At 38.8% G+C, this 18,732-nt stretch overlaps 1 protein-coding gene across 1 annotated transcript in view; it reads left to right on the top strand.

The window, feature by feature from the left end:
- The window catches only part of LOC129399890 (disks large 1 tumor suppressor protein-like), a 601,778-nt gene that overhangs the window by 397,028 nt on the left and 186,018 nt on the right, over positions 1-18,732 (top strand). Inside the window, exon 3 of the mRNA XM_055121296.1 lies at positions 6,279-6,424. Within this exon, the coding sequence (XP_054977271.1) occupies positions 6,279-6,424 (146 nt within the window). The remainder of the gene's footprint in view (positions 1-6,278; positions 6,425-18,732) is intronic.

Here is an 18,732-nt window from a genome sequence, read left to right as displayed (position 1 = left end):
TATCTCAAACTGTAGTCTGAAGAATAAAATGAAAAAAATATGGTGCTTTCTGTGTTATGGTAGGTAAACAATGCAGGGTGGGCGCATTACAAACACTAATTTCTTTCCTCCATTTCCTCAATATGCAATAAAAACAAGCCCTCAGAGACTGAGAGATCTTTGGCTTTTCTCCAAGTGGGACATACAGAAATGTAGAATTAAAAACCTGCCTTATACAAGATTACGACAGTTACTAATCTTTCCAAGATTTGTAGAGTTTACATAGTAAATCACTGAAGGATGAAAGTAATTTATATCATACTTTATCTTGAATAAGTTATATGAAATTGAAGTTTAATTATTTTCTAGAAATATAACAAGACACACCTGGTTTAGGAATAAAAATGCTGAAAAAAGATAGATGATTCATATTAAAAGTATCTTGAGTTTATTTAGTGCTTGCTTTTGAGCGCCTTGAGGTATCATACTTACTCAACACAGAGATATTTTTAATTAATTTTTTTCTAGATTTGTACTTTGGAAACCCTTTTTCTTGAGGTTAAAAACTACCATACTGCTTCATGCACATGTTGCACTTATATTAAAATTTCAGTTCCAATTGATTACTATTTGTTCCAATTGTAAATAATAATAGTTTTGTGTCTCCTTCTCATGTATTAGCTTTGCTTTATTGCTCCAAGTGTCTTCACTCTTGACTTATCTGAAGGAAATTTGTGCTAAACAAAAATATTGTGTCCAGACTTCCAACTTTTAATGATACCTCTTGTGTACAAAGCATTGTTCAAAGATAATGCTTTTATCAAAAGAATAACTAACATTGAATATTTTTTATTAATGAATCATCATGAGGTACAGTACTTACAAACTTATGAACTTTTGTGTTTGCATTTCATTTTTAAGTTAGGTTGCTTGTTATATGATTTTATTTCTTAAGTTTATTTTTAATGAGGCAACATTGATTTATGAGTGTAAATATTTATGTATTTTTAAAATACAGTGTAACTGTGTGAAGCACACTAGTAAAATGCAATAGACACTTTTAGTCATTTACACCACCCCCAACCTCAATTTGGTAATTTCAATTCTGTGATCATCACCTAAGGGTTTATTTTCATTGGAAATTGAAATTTCCAATGCCTTGTTCCAATGTCAAATTCCCTTGCCTTGTTTTCAGCCCATATAGAACTGAGATAATCTAGAATTTGTTTTTCTGATTATTTTCCTTTGCATAATCTCCTCCAGTTCTACTCATGAAGCAAAAGGAAAGATTTTATTTTTTATAATTGTTGAGGTTAGTATTCTATTATATGTGTATTGTGTATATATATTATCTTTAGCTTCTCATCTGTATTAGACAACTTGGATTGCTTATACATCTTAGTTATTTTGAAATAGTCGGGCATTATATCTTTTAGAATTAGTGATTTTGTGTTCTTTGGATAGAATTTATTATTGGGAGTTATTTTCCCTACACCATCCTGCCAGCTATTATTTCTGACCTTATATTTGATAAGGGTTGTTCTCAAAGGTGTTAAGTGCTATTTCATCATTTTGGCTTGCATTCTTTTGTAATAAGTAATAATAAGCATTTTACGTGCCTGTTAACCATCTCTATGTCAAAATTTGTGAAGCATGTCATAGTCATCTTTTCTTTATCCTAACTGCCCTACACCTTCCATATTTTGCATAACTTCCTCCTGTTCTGCTCATATTGAAGCAAAAGGCAAGATTTTACATTTTCTCCCATTATTTTGATAATATTGCTATTTTAATGCACATTTTTTTCTAGACTTATAAAGTAAAAGCCCTGTTAAGCAGAGTTTTGTATCTTTGATACAATCCCCTGATTTTTCAGTAGTTTTCAGACAGCAGATTGTATCATATGTATCTTAGAGTTCCTATGCTTCAGTGCTGAAGCAATGCTTTTTGCAAAAAAAATCTAATTCCTTTTAGGATAGTTTTTTGAAGCCAAGAGTCCCTCTGTTGTCAATGTGTGTGTGTGTGTGTGTGTGTGTGTGTGTGTATAAAAGTAGGGGTGAGTTCATGGTTGGAAGGCTGTCTCAAGGGCAGGGGAAGAGGAGAGGGCAGTTAGGATAGAGAAGGGCCATTATGGCAATGATGGTTGGAAGGGATCACCCTGGATGGGAGCTGTGTGCTTAAAGTGAATAAAGGACTGAACATAATTTATAGTATGCAATACAGATACTCTCAGTATCTGTATTGCATACTATAATGCCCAAAAGGAGGGTGGGAGGGGGGAGGGATGAAGGGGGAGAGAGAAAGAGAGTGAAACAGAGAGAGAGAGGAGAAAAGAGGGGGAAGTGTCTGCAATAGAGGTAGGAGGAGTGCATTGCAGGAGGGATATGGAGGATATCAGTGGTGGGACATACACACAGTGGAGGGATGGGTATGGGACATTGTATGACTGAAACCCAATCATGAAGCTCTGTAGTTATATCTCCTGGTGATTTAATAAAAAAAAAAAGTAAGGGTGAAAGTAAGAGTGGAGGAAGTCCAGAAAGGTAAGGTTTCTATTAAATTAACTAAGTCTCAATCCTCACCCACATCCATGCTCTTGTATTTACATCTCAGAATAGAACTCCCAGAGAAGAAAGATGTGAAGTGAAGCTTCTTTTATTGAGGAAGGCTACTGGTTCTGTTCATATTGCAGAAAACCACATGATTTATAAATTTGTTACAGCTGCATAATATCTATTTGTGTATATGTCACAAGTTCCTCATTCATCTGTCTTTTCTACATTTTGGTGCTTTGCATCTCACCAATTGTACTAAACATTGGAGTAAATACACAAACGTAAGTTCAGAATAAAACCCTTACAGAGAATTCTGGTTCTGTGTTTCAATGTCTAAGAATTGTGGACTCAAACGAACCATGGCAATTGTCACTCTTTACACAAGAGAAAGGGAAATAGATATAGAATAAAAAATAGGATATGAACATTACCTGGTTTCCCAAACAGATCCAAGTGTTTAGAAAAGGGTAGTTACCTTTTCACTATTTTAAAATAAAAAGAAGATAAACTGTGTTATACAGTCTAGTTGAATTTATAACCAGAGTCATCATTATAAAGGAGATATATCCTCTAAACTATAGTGTGTCAGGGTAAAATAGATTAGGAGTGTCTCAGATCCCTACCCTTAGAGTAGAAAAGTGATGTTAGAAATAGCATAAGAACCATATTTTAAAATAACTTTCATCAAAATAGATTAAAATGTCCTTACTGGAACTCTAAGTAGATAATTCTTAGCTGTATCAGTAAATTTGGGGGATTAAACAGCTTTGGCAAATTGCATGACCTGTTCCAATCACAAAATTATATGGAATAACAATAAGCTCTAAATAGGTTTCAGCTGACAGGGAAATTACTTTATTCGGTTCTGTTAATACCTTGCTTGGCTGTTTGGACAGATTGACAAGACATTTTTCCAGTCACTTTTATTTTGGTTGGTGAGGTAATAGATAAAAAAATAAAGCATTCTGGGGGCTGGAGTGATAGCACAGCAGGTAAGGCATTTGCCTTGCATGCGGCCAACCCGGGTTTAATTCCCAGCATCCCATATGGTGCCCCGAGCACCACCAGGAGCATTTCCTGAGTACAGAGCCAGGAGTAACCCCTGAGCATCACTAGGTGTGACCCAAAAAGCAAAAAAAACCCCAAAAAACAAAAAGTAAAACCTAAAAAATAAAAATTAAAAATCCTCAAAAACCCCATTCTGGCTATTTTTTGTTTTAATGTGATTAAGTAGGTAATTACTGAACAATTTGTGAGTCGTGCCAAAAAAATGGCCTTATGATTTGAATCTTATTTTCTTCGTTTAAGTGATGTAAAAGGAAATTCATTTCTCCCTCTCACTTATTATGTTTAGTTTGTCCAGTGAATTTTGGTCATGTCAAAAATAAATCTTCAAATAAAAAAGATTCACCTACAGATGTGTGGTTGTTTGCTTTAATATGTCATAAGAGCACTAAAATAGTTTTATTGAAATTATAGATAATTGAATCTGAATCAATTTAGTCAATAATTGTGAAATTTTTAAGCAATAAAGCAATCAGCATAGTTCTCACAAATTTTTTACTCTTTCTAGCAGTCCCATAAATATCCATCCTCACCTCTTACTCTGAGAAAGAGGGTTGTAGTAATTTATCAAGGTTTGTTTGGAATGGAAGTATGAAGTCTTTAATTCTGATTCCAGGAAATCTATTCTTAGGTCCACCTTTGTTGGTGGATGAGAAATTAATATCAGCAGTGAGGTTGGTAGATATGCAGCGATTCAGGACTCAGTTCTCAGTTTTAATAATAATTCATTTTTTAAATTCCTTAAATTATTGAAATGCAGGGCTGGAGCGATAGCACAGCGGTTGGGCGTTCACTTTTCACGCAGCCGACCCGAGTTCAATTCCTCCGCCCCTCTCGGAGAGTCTGGCAAGCTACCGAGAGTATAGAGCTCGCACGGCAGAGCCTGGCAAGCTACCTGTGTGTATTGGATATGCCAAAAACAGTAACAATAAGTCCCTCAATGAGAGACCTTACTTGTGCCCGCTCGAACAAATCCACGAGCAACGGGATGACAGTGATACAGTGACAGTGATTGAAATGCATTCATACAGAAGAATTTGAGAAGCACTCTATAAGTCAGCCAACAATTTATAAACCTTCTAAAGTTAGTTGTGAAGTCAAAATATTATGAAGTGTCCTTTTTTTATCACTTGAAGGATAAATATGTGCAAAAAATGAAAATTGCTAGCTATTGTAATCACATCAGTAGTCAAATCACAGAACATGATACAAATAATGTGTAGTTCTGAAAGTAAAGAGATTTTAGTTTAATCAATTATTTTTTTTTCTATTAGCCTGGGCAGGTAGGCAATGCTAAACAAGTAGGTGAACTAATGTTAGTAAACATTGATTGGGTGCTTACTGCTTGTGAGTAATTATGGGATATGGTGGGGAATAATTGACTAGCTTGGTCATTCCTATAGGTTTTGACACTTGAAAATTATTGAGTAGGATAGATACCATATTAAGTTATTGAGTAGATAATAGATATAGCATAAAATAGAATAAGGAATAAATATGAAATGCATCTTAGCAATACTTTGTGAGATCAGGAAAAAAGAAAATAAATTGTCTATCCTCTCCATCCCCTTTCACAACTTCCCATATATCTTACTTTTTCCTTCATGGTTGCTGCTTGGTGGCTGTTCTTAACCAAAATCTGGACTCTGGGTTATTGATCTGTCCTGGATTCTATGCCCTCTCACTCTAGAGGTGTATTACAGATCTAGAAAATTTGTACACTTTTCTTTCTGCATTTGATATCTTCTCCCTTTATTTTCTTGAATTCTTGAAGATACTAATTGAATATCACCATAATCACTACTTCTATTGCATGGGGACATTGCTAAATAGAGATTAAATCTGATCATATAGTGCTTATTATGACAGTAAGTAGAGCAAGAAAATACATATGTTGTATGTAAGTCTATACATATGCACATATAATTATTTCTACATTGACAGACATATGATAAACATGAACTTGTACTGATACCACCAAATCAAATCCAAAATCATTTCTCTGTACTCTACTCTATGTTTATATCTTTGACTTTAACCAAAAAAAATAACTGCAGAGGATTTTTTTTCTTATTGACAAAGGACAAAAAGCAAAAATAGTGTTCAACATTGCAGCAGTCATGCTAAAGGTAGTAGGCATTCTGAATGTGTCCCTGCCAAGCTCCATCCCTGGAAACTGTTTTATACTGGCTGTGCATTTATAATTTTATGCTTTATTCATTTTATTTAGTAGTGCTTTGGGTTTGATGTTAGTTGGCCTTGCTTTTTAGGTTATGTGTGTGTCTTGCAAATCTGATCTCTTCCCCCCCTTGTAATGGTTATGCCATTTTGGTTTAGACAACTTCAGAGGAAAATTCTACTTTCAGGTCATCTTTGGGTTTGGATATATCTGTAAATATACAGTGAGACTATATATTTACATGTAAAAATAAATTTGGTACAGTCTTTCCGTTCACCAACTGCAGGATATCTTGTTTGTTTTCAAGTTTTTGAATTATAAATAATGTTACTATCAGAAGTCTCAAAGAAAAAATATAAATTTAAGTTTTCCATCTTATCAAATTTCTTTGGATTAAATGTTTATGAAGTTTCTTTAATCAGCATTTTTTAAAGTATACCTTCATACAGATATTATTTATAAGGTGACAACACATGATGTTTTAATTCTACCCCTCACAGATATTCAAGAGTTTTATGAGGTCACATTGCTAAATTCTCAGAAAAGCTGTGAGGAGAAAATAGAAGAAGCCAATCAAATAGTACAGAAATGGGAGAAGACGTCTCTTCTTGTTCCATGCCAGGACAATCTCTCCCAAACTACAGAGGTACGTTATTGACATTTTTAACCTGAATACTTCTCTCAGTAATGCAGTTGTAGGAATCATTATCAAAAGTACAGAGCAGCACAGTAATAATTGTTATAGAAATCTGTCTGCAATAGATTTGATTTTTACATCAATTCATTTTTATGTATGAAAATCCAGATTTGTTGTTTCTTATTTTGGTATGTGGAGAGTGGGCTTTCAAACAATGGTCAGGGGTTTGAAGGGGTCAGTCCCAAGGTGGCCAAGTGATTGAATGCAAGGGCTGGAAGATGTAGAGCTTCTTAGGCCCTGCAGTACTGGGGCCAGGAAGACCTCCTTAGGAAGATCTCTAAAGTAATGCCTGATAATACTGAGGGCCTCCAGGACTACACCAGCAGAGTTTTTGGGAGGGAGGTTCATATAATGTCATAGTTCAAAATTGTGTCCCTGATCCTTCCCTCTAGGCCTATAAAAATCTAGATTTTTTCAAAAATTGGAGTTTTGGAAAGGTATTCTTAATCATGTGATACAAATTAATTCTATTATGAATACTGCTACAGTTTGACTTAACTCAAGTCCAAGGCATCTGGAATTCAAACATGACTCCAGATACATTTTGGGTAAGTCATTAGAGATGGTGGGTGGAGTAGACTGTGATGTAGGAGTAGGTCATTAGAGATGGTCAGTGGGGTAGATTTTTGTGATGTAGGAGTAGATCATTAGAAATGGTTAGTGGTGTCATGTAGGGCTGTGGTTTTTCCTACTAGGAAAATATGCACTTTATAGCACATATAAAATGACCCATGAGAGTATAGAAACAAAATGATAAAACTTCTATTCATTTATTCTTAACACTTATTTTATCACTGAATTGATTGACTACTCAATTTTTATATTTGGGTAATTTATGACATGTATTGTCACTGTCACTGTCACTGTCATCCCGTTGCTCATCGATTTGTTCAAGCGGGCACTAGTAACGTCTCTCATCATGAGACTTATATTTGTTACTGTTTTTGGCATATCCAATACGCCATGGGTAGCTTGCTGGGCTCTCCGAGAGGGGCGGAGGAATCAAACAGGGGTCGGCCGCGTGAAAGGCGAACACCCTACTGCTGTGCTATCGCTCCAGCTCATGACATGTATTATATTAAATTAAAGATATCTTTAAAGTACATTAAATACATTAATGCATTAATAAAGCAGTGTTTTAATACATTGAGTTTAAAGTATTACTTTTAAAATACTTTAATACTAGGTGATGGAAAGATAGTAAATCTTGTAGGGTGCTGGGCTTGCCTTGAATATGGCTAACCCAGGTTCAATTCCAAGTACCTCATGTGGTCCGCAGCCCTGCCAAGAATGATCCCTGAGTACTGCTGAGCCACTGGATTTGCTCCCAAAACCAAAATAAAAAGGAAAGGAAGATATCTTAATATATTTTGTTTTAAAACTTTAATTTAAAATACTGGTTCAGCACCTCCATGACTGCACGAAGAATGCTGAAAGTGAGAAAGTCGCAAACAGATGCCTGTCTTTGGAGACTCTCGAGATCACTCATCAACATGGTTGGCATGAGCCTCAAGCAACCACAAGCTAGCGTCCAAGCTTGCAAAGTTGTGCAGAGAAGCGATAAAGGAAGACCTCAAAGTGAGAAGAGCAGCAGAAGCCTGGAAAAGAATTTGCAACACTCGCCTGTCCTTTGCCAACTACAAGACCAAGACGACAGCCCTCCGACTTCCTGATGGATCTATCACATCTTCCAGAAAGGCAATGGAGAGGATTATTCACGACTTCTACTCAAATCTCTTTGAAAGCCACGTCCACCTGCCCACATACCAAATTCCGCAGGATGGATATGTCATTCCCAATGTCCTCCCTTTCAAAATCCGACACGCCATTTCACTGGTGAAGACCCGTACAGCATCTGGTCCAGACAAGGTCAAACCCAAACACCTGAACAATCTGCCACCAGTACTCGTCAATACACTGGCTCGGCTCTTCACACGCTACCTGTCTGAATGCAAGGTTCTGTCCCAGTGGAAAACCAGCAGGACTGTTCTGTTGTACAAGAAGGGAGACATCCACAACATTGGCAACTATTGCCCAATCTACCTGCTGTCTGTCGTCTACAAGTTGTTCACTCATGTTATCTTGAATAGAATAGGCAGAACACTAGACGAAGGACAACCATGTGAGCAAGCCAGGTTCTGAAAAGGATTCAGCACAATCGACCATATCCACACAGTGACCAACCACATTGAGGTTTCGCGCGAGTTCAAGATGCCTCTGTCTAACGTTCATCAACTTAAAGAAGGCCTTCGATTCTGTTGAGACTAAAGTGTCATCAAAGCCCTAGCCAAACAGGGCATTCAAACTCAGTACATCAAGATCCTCCTCCAGCTGTATTATGGATTCACCACCAGGATCTCACCATTCTACAAGGAAGTGATCATTGATGTAAAGAGAGGGGTTCGGCAGGGTGATTTCATGAAACTCTTAAGTGCCACCCTCGAGAATGTCATTCTACGACTGGAATGGGAAAGAGATAGATGGTTGGCAACTACACCACCTCCGCTTTGCTGATGACATCGTTCTCATAACGCCAAACATTAGCCAAGCGGCACAGATGCTGGCCAACTTTGACTGCGAGTGTTGAAAGGTTGGACTGAAGCTGAACCTCAACAAGACAATGCCATGAAAAACGAACTAGTCCCTGATGCTCTATCTGCTCTCAATGGAACAAACATCTCCAAATGTAGCAGCTATGTGTACCTGGGTCAAGAACATGAGGAATGACTTGGCGTCAGAACTGCACAGGAGGAAGAGAAGCAATGTGGAACACCTCCAAGAGTATCAAAATAGTGGTTAAGAGGACGAAGGACCTCCGACTCTGGGTACATCTTTTCGATTCCACTGTTCTTTCTGCATTAACTTTCCTCAGAGACCTGGGCCCTACGCAAACAGGATGAGAACGCTATTCGGGTATCCCAAAGAGGAATTGAAAGAGCTATGCTAGGAGTATCACATCCCACTCAAGTGAGAGAAGGAATCTGGAGTTCCAACCTCCGTTGAAGGTCAAGAATCAGGGACACTGTCTTGTTTGCCAAGACATCAAAAATCAGATGGACCAGACATGTAATGAGATTCAGAGATGACCGCTGTACCAGACCTGTTAGCGACTGGATTCCGTGGGACATCAAAAGACCTCATGGCCGCCCACCAACGAAATGATCAGACTTCTTCATCAAAACCCTGAATGAACTGTTTGAGGTTCTTCCTGTTCCTGGCGTGAGCAGTACACTGGGCTATACTAGCACGCGACAGGGACAAATAGAGATGCTGCTGGTGCCCACTCGAGCAAATCAAAGATCAATGGGAAGACAAGTGATAGAAAAGATTTTAAAATACATTTAAAATTAAATATGAAACTATTGGAGGACCAGAGAGATAATTAAGTGTATACGGCACTGGCCTTGCAATGTGTTTGACCTTAATTTGATCCCCAACACCTCAAGTGGCTCCATGAGCATCTCTAGAAAATATCCCTAACCTCAGAACCAGGCCTAAGCCCTGATCAGCACTAGTTGTGGCCTCAAAAAAAAAATATTAGGGTTGAATGCTAAAATTTGTTTTTATTAGTAGAATTACAAGATTAAAATATTTGAACAGTACCATTGGAAGTAACAACTATCTTAGTAAGGCAAGTTGTGACATATCTCAGATTTGCAGCTAATAATATGGATAGAGAAGTAGATCAATCATATTTAGAATCGGCCAGCAATACTTTTAAGGTTAAAATTAGTGCACCATCCATAGGAATGCAGACAACCTATCAAGACAGGGGTGGTAGAGTTAGGTAAGTTAGATGTTGAGTGGAACCCTGGCTAATCAATGGTACTTTGATTGCCAATACTTTGAATTGTTAATATTTAGATTTGTAAAACAAAATGCTTTCATTCTAACAGGAGTAATTCTCAGGAGTACATTATTTAGTCTGAGTCAACATGCTCTTTATTTAAAACAGTGTTTTCAGACTAATTTCACCTTTTATATATATTTTTTAACATTGCATACTGTAATACCTCACATGCATCCCTGAATTTGATGTGGCAACCTTAGATTGCTTTTGTTTTTGTCTTTAGATTGTGGGTCACACCCCGTTGTGCTCAGGGCATACAGCTGGCTCTGTGCTCAAGGTTCACTACTAGCTAGCTTGGGTCAGATGGGGTACCAGGGATCAAAGCCAGCTTTTCCCCATGAAAGACACTCACTGTACTTATGGCCCCCTGGTGTTGTAGCACTGTCAGTACCATTGTTCATAGATTTGCTCTAGCGGGCACCAGTAATATCTTCATTGTGAGACTTATTGTTACTGTTTTTGGCATATCGAATATGCCACGGGTAGCTTGCTAGGCTCTGCCATGCAGGCAGGATACTCTCGGTAGTTTGCTGGGCTCTCCAAAAGGGATGGAGGAATCGAACCTGGGTAAGCCACATGCAACGCAAACACCCTACCTACTGTGCTATCACTCCAGTCCAGCCCCCCCCTGGTGTTACAACTTAAAAATTGTTGAGGGTTTGGGGATATGGTGCCTCCAGCAGGACAACCTGTACCTGCTGGGAGAGTGCATTAGTAGCCTGATGGTGCCTTCAGACTTCTTGATACCCCAAAATTGCCACTGTGCCTTTGGCCAGACCTCAGCAACTTGGGACCAAGTTTACCAAGAAATTAAATGGCCAAAAGTTAGATATGTCAAGCCACACTCACAATTCACCTCTGGCTCAGCTATACAAGCTCATTTATTGGCCTTATTTCAGAGACCTGTAAAATCTCGAAAGAGATCAAAAGTTTCTGTTTAGGGCCAGCAGCATGGCATGCTGTGGGCAAGCAGGCACATCTGTTGGGCATATACCAATAGTTTATTTCTCTAGAAATGATGGAAACAAGGGCCATGATCGAGAGACAGACAAAAGAATCTCCAAACCGAGCAGTTTGCTGCAGAGATGCCTTTAAGCCAGGCTGACTTCACCAGGGTGCCTCAGACGGCAGCAGGCATTGTCCCTCCACTTGCCCCCTAAAACTCTAGCAACCGCCAATTTCCAGAACCAAAAGGGAAGTGCAGGTATGCGAGTTCAGTGATAGCAAACTCCAGGCGTCAAGTGATAGGGGATGGGCCAGTCCCTCTCATCCCCCCAACCTGTCCTCATGGGACCCTGGAGGTCATGCCCACAAACTTCCTCTGGCTGCTACTTAAGCTCCTTAACTATGATCCAGAGACACATAAAAGAATCTCCAAGCTAAGAACAGAAGCTCCCTGTAGAGATTTCTCCAGTCCCTAATTATCTAAAATTTTAGAATTCCAGGAGCACGTGGCTGCTCTTGCGGCTGCACGACATCTTATGCTATTCATTACAAGCAATATAAAAGAGAATATGGGGTAGATTGTCTGCCATAGAGGCAGGGAGGGTGGTATAGAGGGGATACATACGAAGATGTGCACTGGTGGAGGGTTGGGTGATCTATCATTATGTGACTGAAACTCAAATAGGAAAACTTTGTAACTATCTCACAGTGATTAAAAAAATAATAAAAAAATTTTGAGAGTTTAATGGATGTAATAATGTTCATTTTAAGCTCAATTTACATTTTCAAATAATGAATGACTTTCTATTATTTCATCAGTGGTGACCCAAATGACTGATTGACTCCATAGAATCACTGCATCACTGTATCACTGTCATCCCGTTGCTCATCAATTTTCGTGAGCAAGCACCAGTAGCATCTCCATTGTGAGACTTGTTGTTACTGTTTTTGGCATATCGAATATGCCACAAGTAGCTTGCCAGGCTCTGCTGTGTGGGCGAGATACTCTCAGTAGCTTGTCAGGCTCTCTGAGAGGGATGGAGGAATCAAACCCAGATCAGCCGCTCACAAGGGAAATACCCTACCCTCTATCGCTCTAGCACCTTTAAGTGTTATAATTGTTATAATCATTTTTCCCACTTATTTTTTTCAATTATTAAGGTACTGTGATTTACAACGTTGTTCCTGATAGTTTCTGGCATTTGATGCTCCAGCACCAATGTCTGCGTCCCAGGAATATTTTCAAGTTTGGCTACTGCAGTCTGGGGCTCCTGCTTACAGCAGTGCTGACTCCGTGGTTCTCACTTACAGACATACTACACCTCTACCCCACCCAACTCCCGGAAGAACCCTGTCCCCTACTTCACATCTCTTTGTTTCCCTTCCCCACCCTCATTTCTATAATCTAGGCCAAGAGTTTGTCCCCTTGTCAAAGGTGTCAATAGAATAAGAACTTTTAATTAGGTTATGAGCAGATGTCAGCAATAAAAGGATAAAAAATGAAAAATGGATATTGTATGCATGTAAGAATTACTTATATTTTATTAGTTTTGTGACCACACCCAGTGGTGCTCGAAGCTTAATCCTGACTTTTTTTATAAGTCACCTCTGACAGTGCTCAGGGATCATATGTGGTGCTAGTGATTGAGTTAAGGTTGGCTACATGCAAGACAAGTGCCTTATAGCTGGACTTTATCTCTGGCCACAGAATTATTTATAATTTAGTGCTAAAATCAAATTCAAGAGTTGGTGTAATGTCTGTTTACCTTCTTGCAATTTAATTTTTTTCTTTTTTTTTCTATATGTTCAAACTGTTCATATTCTAAAGTTCTCAGTCCATGTTTCTTTAAAAAATGGCCAATTATGTAGGAAAATAAACACATACTAACTTTAGTCACTGTACTTTTGAAATGAGTCTGATTGTTCTTCCTTAAGAAGCTTTTTGAGGCAGAGATAATGGTCTGCTTGGTCTACCTCACTGAAGGTGGAGGAGTACAGAGGCAATATGTCTTTTCTTAAAAAAATTTTTAAAATTTTATTGAAACACCGTGAGATAGTAACAAGATTTCATGTTTGGATTACAATCTCACAATGATCAAACACCCATCCCTCTACCAGTGCACATTCCTCACCACCAATATCCCGGGTTACACCCCCTTTCCCACCCTCCTCCTGCATCTATGGCAGACAATATTCCCCATACTCTCTCTCTACTTTGGGACATTATATTTTTTTAAAGAATTTTATTTTATTGAATCACCATGTGGAAAATTACAATGCTTTCAGGCTTAAGTCTCAGTTATACAATGCTGAAACAACCATCCCTTACCAGTGCCCATATCCCACCACCAAAAAAAAAAAGCACACCTCCCATCCCGCACCACCCCCCGCACCTCCCCACCTTGTAACTGGTAAATTTCACTTTACTTTCTATTTTTTTATGGTTACATTCAATATTTCAACACAAACCTCACTATTATTGTTAGGAGTGCCCCACTAGAGACAGACCTGTTATGAAGAGATATGAGGTCAATTTTGGATTTCTATACTTTAGCAACTAAGTCCCAGAAGATTTCTTCCAGATATTGGATCATTGCAAGCTTGTAAACCCCATCTGTGGTCGTCATAATATGGCGGTCACCACGCCCTTCACCCCTGGCAAGGAAGAGGAGAGAGAGAGAAATACCTTTCCCCTACTAGGCGGGCATGGATCCTCGGCTTAGTTCTCAGTCTGGAGATGTTCTGCGAGGAGCTGCCCATGCCGAAAAATTTAGCTGGTGTCTCTACTTTGGGGCATTATAGCTTGCAACACAGACACTGAGGGGTCATTATATTTGGTCCATTATATATTTTGGGAATGTATCTCCCATCCCAGCTGGTTCCTCCAGCCATCATTTTCTTAGTGATCCCTTCTCTATTTCATCTGCCTTCTCCCCTCTGCTCATGAAGCAGGCTTCTAGCTATGGGGAAATCCCTCTGGACCTTGTATCTACTGTCCTTGCATGTCGGCTTCATGTGATGTTATTTTATACTTCACAAATGAGTGCAGTCCCTCTATGTCTGTCCCTCTATTTCTGACTCATTTCACTTAACATGATACTCTCCATGTCTATCCATTTATAAGCAAATTTCATGATTTCTCTCCTAACAACTGCATATTATTCCACTGTGTAGATGTACCAAAGTTTTTATAACCAGTCATCTGTTTTAGGGCACTCGGGTTGTTTCCAGATTTTGGCTATTGTGAATAGTGCTGCAATGAATATAGAGGTACAGATGTCATTTCTACTGTGCTTTTTTGCATCCTCGGGATAAATTTCCAGAAGTGTTATTGTGGGGTGAGACTGAAGCTCAATTTCTAGTTTTTGAAGGACTATATTGTTTTCTAGAAAGGTTGGACCAGTCAGCATTCCCACCAACAGTGAAGGAGTGTCCCTTTTTCCCCACATCCACGCCAGCACTGGTTGCTTTTGTTCTTTTGAATGTGTGCCAGTCTCTGTGGTGTCAACACACAGATGATATCTCACTGTTGTTTTGATTTGCATCTCTTTTGATTTGCAGTCTCTGTGTTCATCAGGGATATTGGTCTGTAATTCTTTTTCTTTGTGGTATTTTTGTCTGTTTTTGGTATCAGGGTGATACTTGCTTCATAGAAACTGTTTGGAAGTGTTTTTGATACTTCAATTTCCTGGAAAAGCTTAAAAAGGATTGGGAGTAAGTCCTCTTTAAAGGAAGAATTCACTAGTAAATCCATCTGGGCCAGGACTTTTGTGCTTGGGAGACTTTTTATTACTGTTTCAATTTCCTTGATGGTGATACGTCTGTTAAGGTATTCCAGGTTTCTTGGTTCAGCCTTGGGAGGCTATAGGAGTCTAGGAATTTATCCATTTCCTTGAGGTTTTCATGTTTTCTGGCATAAATATTCTCAAAGTAATCCCTAAGGATCCTTCGAATTTCTGTAGTTTCTGTTGTAATGTCCCCATTTTAATCTTTTTAATTTCTAATTTGGTTTATTAGGGTTTTCTCACTCCTTTTTTTTTTTTGAGTCTTGCTAGTGGTTTATCAATCTTGTATATTTTCTTAAAGGACCAGCTCTTGGTTTCATTGATCTTTTGGATTATTTTTTGGGGTTTCCATCTTGTTAATTTCTGCTCTCAGTTTTATTATTTCATTCATCCTGTTCGGATTGGGCTCTTTTTGTTGGTCATTCTCCAAGCTCTTAAGCTGTGAGGTTAGGTTACTTATGTGGGCTCACTCCTCCTTCCTGAGGAATGCTTGTAGAGATATGAACTTTCCTCTTAACACACCTTTTGCTGTATCCCATAGGTTTTGGTAACTCGTGTCCTTATTTTCATTCGTTTCCAGGAATCTTTTGATTTCCTCTTTGATTTCCTTTCTAAGCCACTCATTGTCCAATAGTGAGCCATTTAATTTCCAGGTGTTTGATTTCATTTTCTGTTTGTGTGTGTGATTTATTTCTAATTTCAGTGCATCGTGGTCTGAAAAGATCCTTGATACAATCTCTATTTTCTTAATATTATGGAGGTATATTTTGTGGCTCAGCATGTGGTCTATCTTGGAGAATGTTCCATGCACACTTGAGAAGAATGTCTATTCAGCTTTTTGAGGATGAAGTGTCCTGTATATATCTACTATGTCCCTTTCTTCCATTTCTTCCCTCAGATGAAGTATGTACTTACTAAGCTTGAGTCTGGTTGATCTATCAAGAGGTGATACAGTGGTGTGAAGTCTTCCACTAGTATTGTGTCGTTCCTATCGAGGTCTTTCTTCAAGTCTATGAGTAGTTGTTTTAAGGATTTTGCTGGTCCTTCATTAAGTGCATATATATTTAGTATTGTTAGTTCTTCCTGTTGTACAGATGCCTTTATCAATAAGAAATGACCTTCACTGTCTTTTGTCACCTTCTTCAGCCTGAAATCAGTGTGGTCAGATACTAGAATGGTTACAACAGCTTTTTTATGGGAGTTGTTTGCCTATAGGATTGTTTTCCAGCCTTTGACTTTGAGCCTGTGTTTGCTCTGACTGTTGAGATGTTTCTTGCAGGCAGCAGAATGTTAGGTTCAATTTTCTAATCCATCCTGACACTCTTTGTCTTTTAATTGGTGTGGTTAGCCCATTAAAGTTGAGAGAGATTACTGTTATGGGATTTTGTTCCATTGTTATGCTGAAATTTGGTGTATTTGTGGGTCCTCTTTTGTCTTAAACTATCCATTCAGTTGTTTTGTAACCATGGTTTTGAGTCTATGAAGTTATTGAGCTGTTGTTTATTTATGAAACTGTGTGCTGTGCCTTCTGTTATGAACGAGAATCTAGTGGGTATTTTTGGTGAGGCATTTATTTCATTGAGTTTTTTTCACTATATCCAACCATTGTTTTGGGGCTGTGAGGCTTTCATCAGACAACTCGGCTGTGAATCTTAAGGATGCTCCTTTATAGGAAATCTCTTTCTTTGATTTTTCTGCTTCTAGGATTTTTGTCTCTATCTAAGGTTTTGGTCATTTCGATCAGGATGTGTCTTTGGGTATTTTTATTTGGATTTCTTCTAGCTGGTACTCTGGGGCCTCCTGAATGTGGTCGCATGTTTTCTTCAGCTCTGGAAACATCGTAGCAATGATGTCTTTAACAGTTTCTTCTTCATCAGGCTTTCCTTCCTGTCCCTCTGGGATTCCAATAATTCTTTTTTTTTTTAAAAGAAATATTTTATTGAACCACCGTGAAAAAAAGAAAAAAAATACAAAGCTTTCAGGTTAAAGTCACAGTCAAATATTGATTAAACCACCATCCCTTCACCAGTGCACCCGTTCCACCGCCAAGAACCCCAATACACCCCCCTCCCACCCCACCCCCCACCTAAGTAGCTAATGATATTCCCATTATTCTCTATATACGTTGAGTACATTCCATATTTCCATACAGAACTCACTATTATTGATTGGAAATTTTCCCCAACAATCAGGCCTGCTGAATAGGCATCATCTAATAATTTCTCTTCATTGCTGAGAGTGAAGCGGCCACGTGGTTTTGGGTTTCTAATATTTTAGCTCAGTTCACAGTCAAAATGCATGGCTGCAAGAATCCGCTCTGGTGCCAAAATGGGTTAGAAGACCTCAGGATCACAGTCTATAGGCGCGGAGGGTCTGTTTCTCGTGCTGCAGCTCCTGTTCATCTCTGGGATTCCAATAATTCTTATATTACTCCTCTTGGCTTCATCATGATCTTCTCTTGGCATCTGTTCCTGGATTGTCAGACTCATTTCCATTTTCTGTTCTTTTCTAGAGAGTCTTTGGACTTCATCTTCGAGCTCACTGATTCTGTCCTCAGCAGCTGTTGCTCTGCTGTTGAGGCTTCCACTGAGTTTTTAATTATCCTACCAGGTTTTTTAGTCTGACATTTCCATTTGTAATTTTGCTTGCATTTTCCGCATTTCTACCTTCAAATCCTCTTGTATTTTATTGGCATTGTTTTCCATTGTTCTTTAACTCCCTAAGCATTCTCAGTAGTTCCCTTATCAATTCCTTGTCAGAGAGGTTATCTAGCACCATTTTTGTTGGGGTCTTCTGGGCTAGCCTCTTCAATAAGTAAGCTTGGTGGGGTTCTGCATTGCTTTACCATTGTGACCTATGTGATTTAGCCCTTCACGCTTACTGTTACTATTCTGCTTATGATGCAGCATTAATTGAGGTGGGTTTAATGAGTTACTTGCTAATGTGTTTCTGGTGGTTAAGCTGATGTAGTGAAAGTTTCAACTGAGAGAGTAACTTATGGCTCTTGTGGGATATGGAGGAGGGAAAATAACTCGCAGCTGTGTTAGCGGCCGCAGCTCCTGGAAGGAGCCCTGACACTGGCCAATACCTGGATGGGATGAGCAGGTGGTTTCTGGGAATGTTGCAGCTTGGGGTGCATGCATGGTGTGCCTCAATTCCTGTCCCCCAGAGATCAAGGATGAAAACTGGCCGCCCTGGGGTCTGGTTAGAATCACAGCAGATTACAATTTCTTTACCCATCCATCTGTTGTTGGACACTTGGGTTGTTTTCAGGTCTTGGCAATTCTAAATAATCTTCAATGAGCATAGATATGTAAATATCCCTTTGGGTTGTTTTAGTGTTCTTATGTTTTAGTGTTCTCATGCACAACAAAATTACAGAAATAAATGAAGGCCTAAAATGAAAATGCACTCCAATCACTGCAAGAAAATGTATATGGGACATCAGATAAAAGCTATGTAAATCACTCTCAAAGCTCCACATGATGGTGGTATGTGCCACCAACAGGTCAACTTGTACCTGCGGGGCGAGTGTATCAGCAACCTGATGGTGGCTTCAGGCTTCCTGACACCCAAATATTGCTGCTGTGCCTTTGGCAAGACCCAACAACTTGGATAAGGTTTAACAAGAAATTAAATGGCCAAAAGTTAGGTATGTGGGAGCCAAACCCACAAAC

This window comes from Sorex araneus, chromosome X (assembly GCF_027595985.1).
Source record: "Sorex araneus isolate mSorAra2 chromosome X, mSorAra2.pri, whole genome shotgun sequence".
Classification (NCBI taxonomy): Eukaryota; Metazoa; Chordata; class Mammalia; order Eulipotyphla; family Soricidae; genus Sorex; species Sorex araneus.
This window is presented reverse-complemented; position numbering and strand designations above follow the sequence as displayed.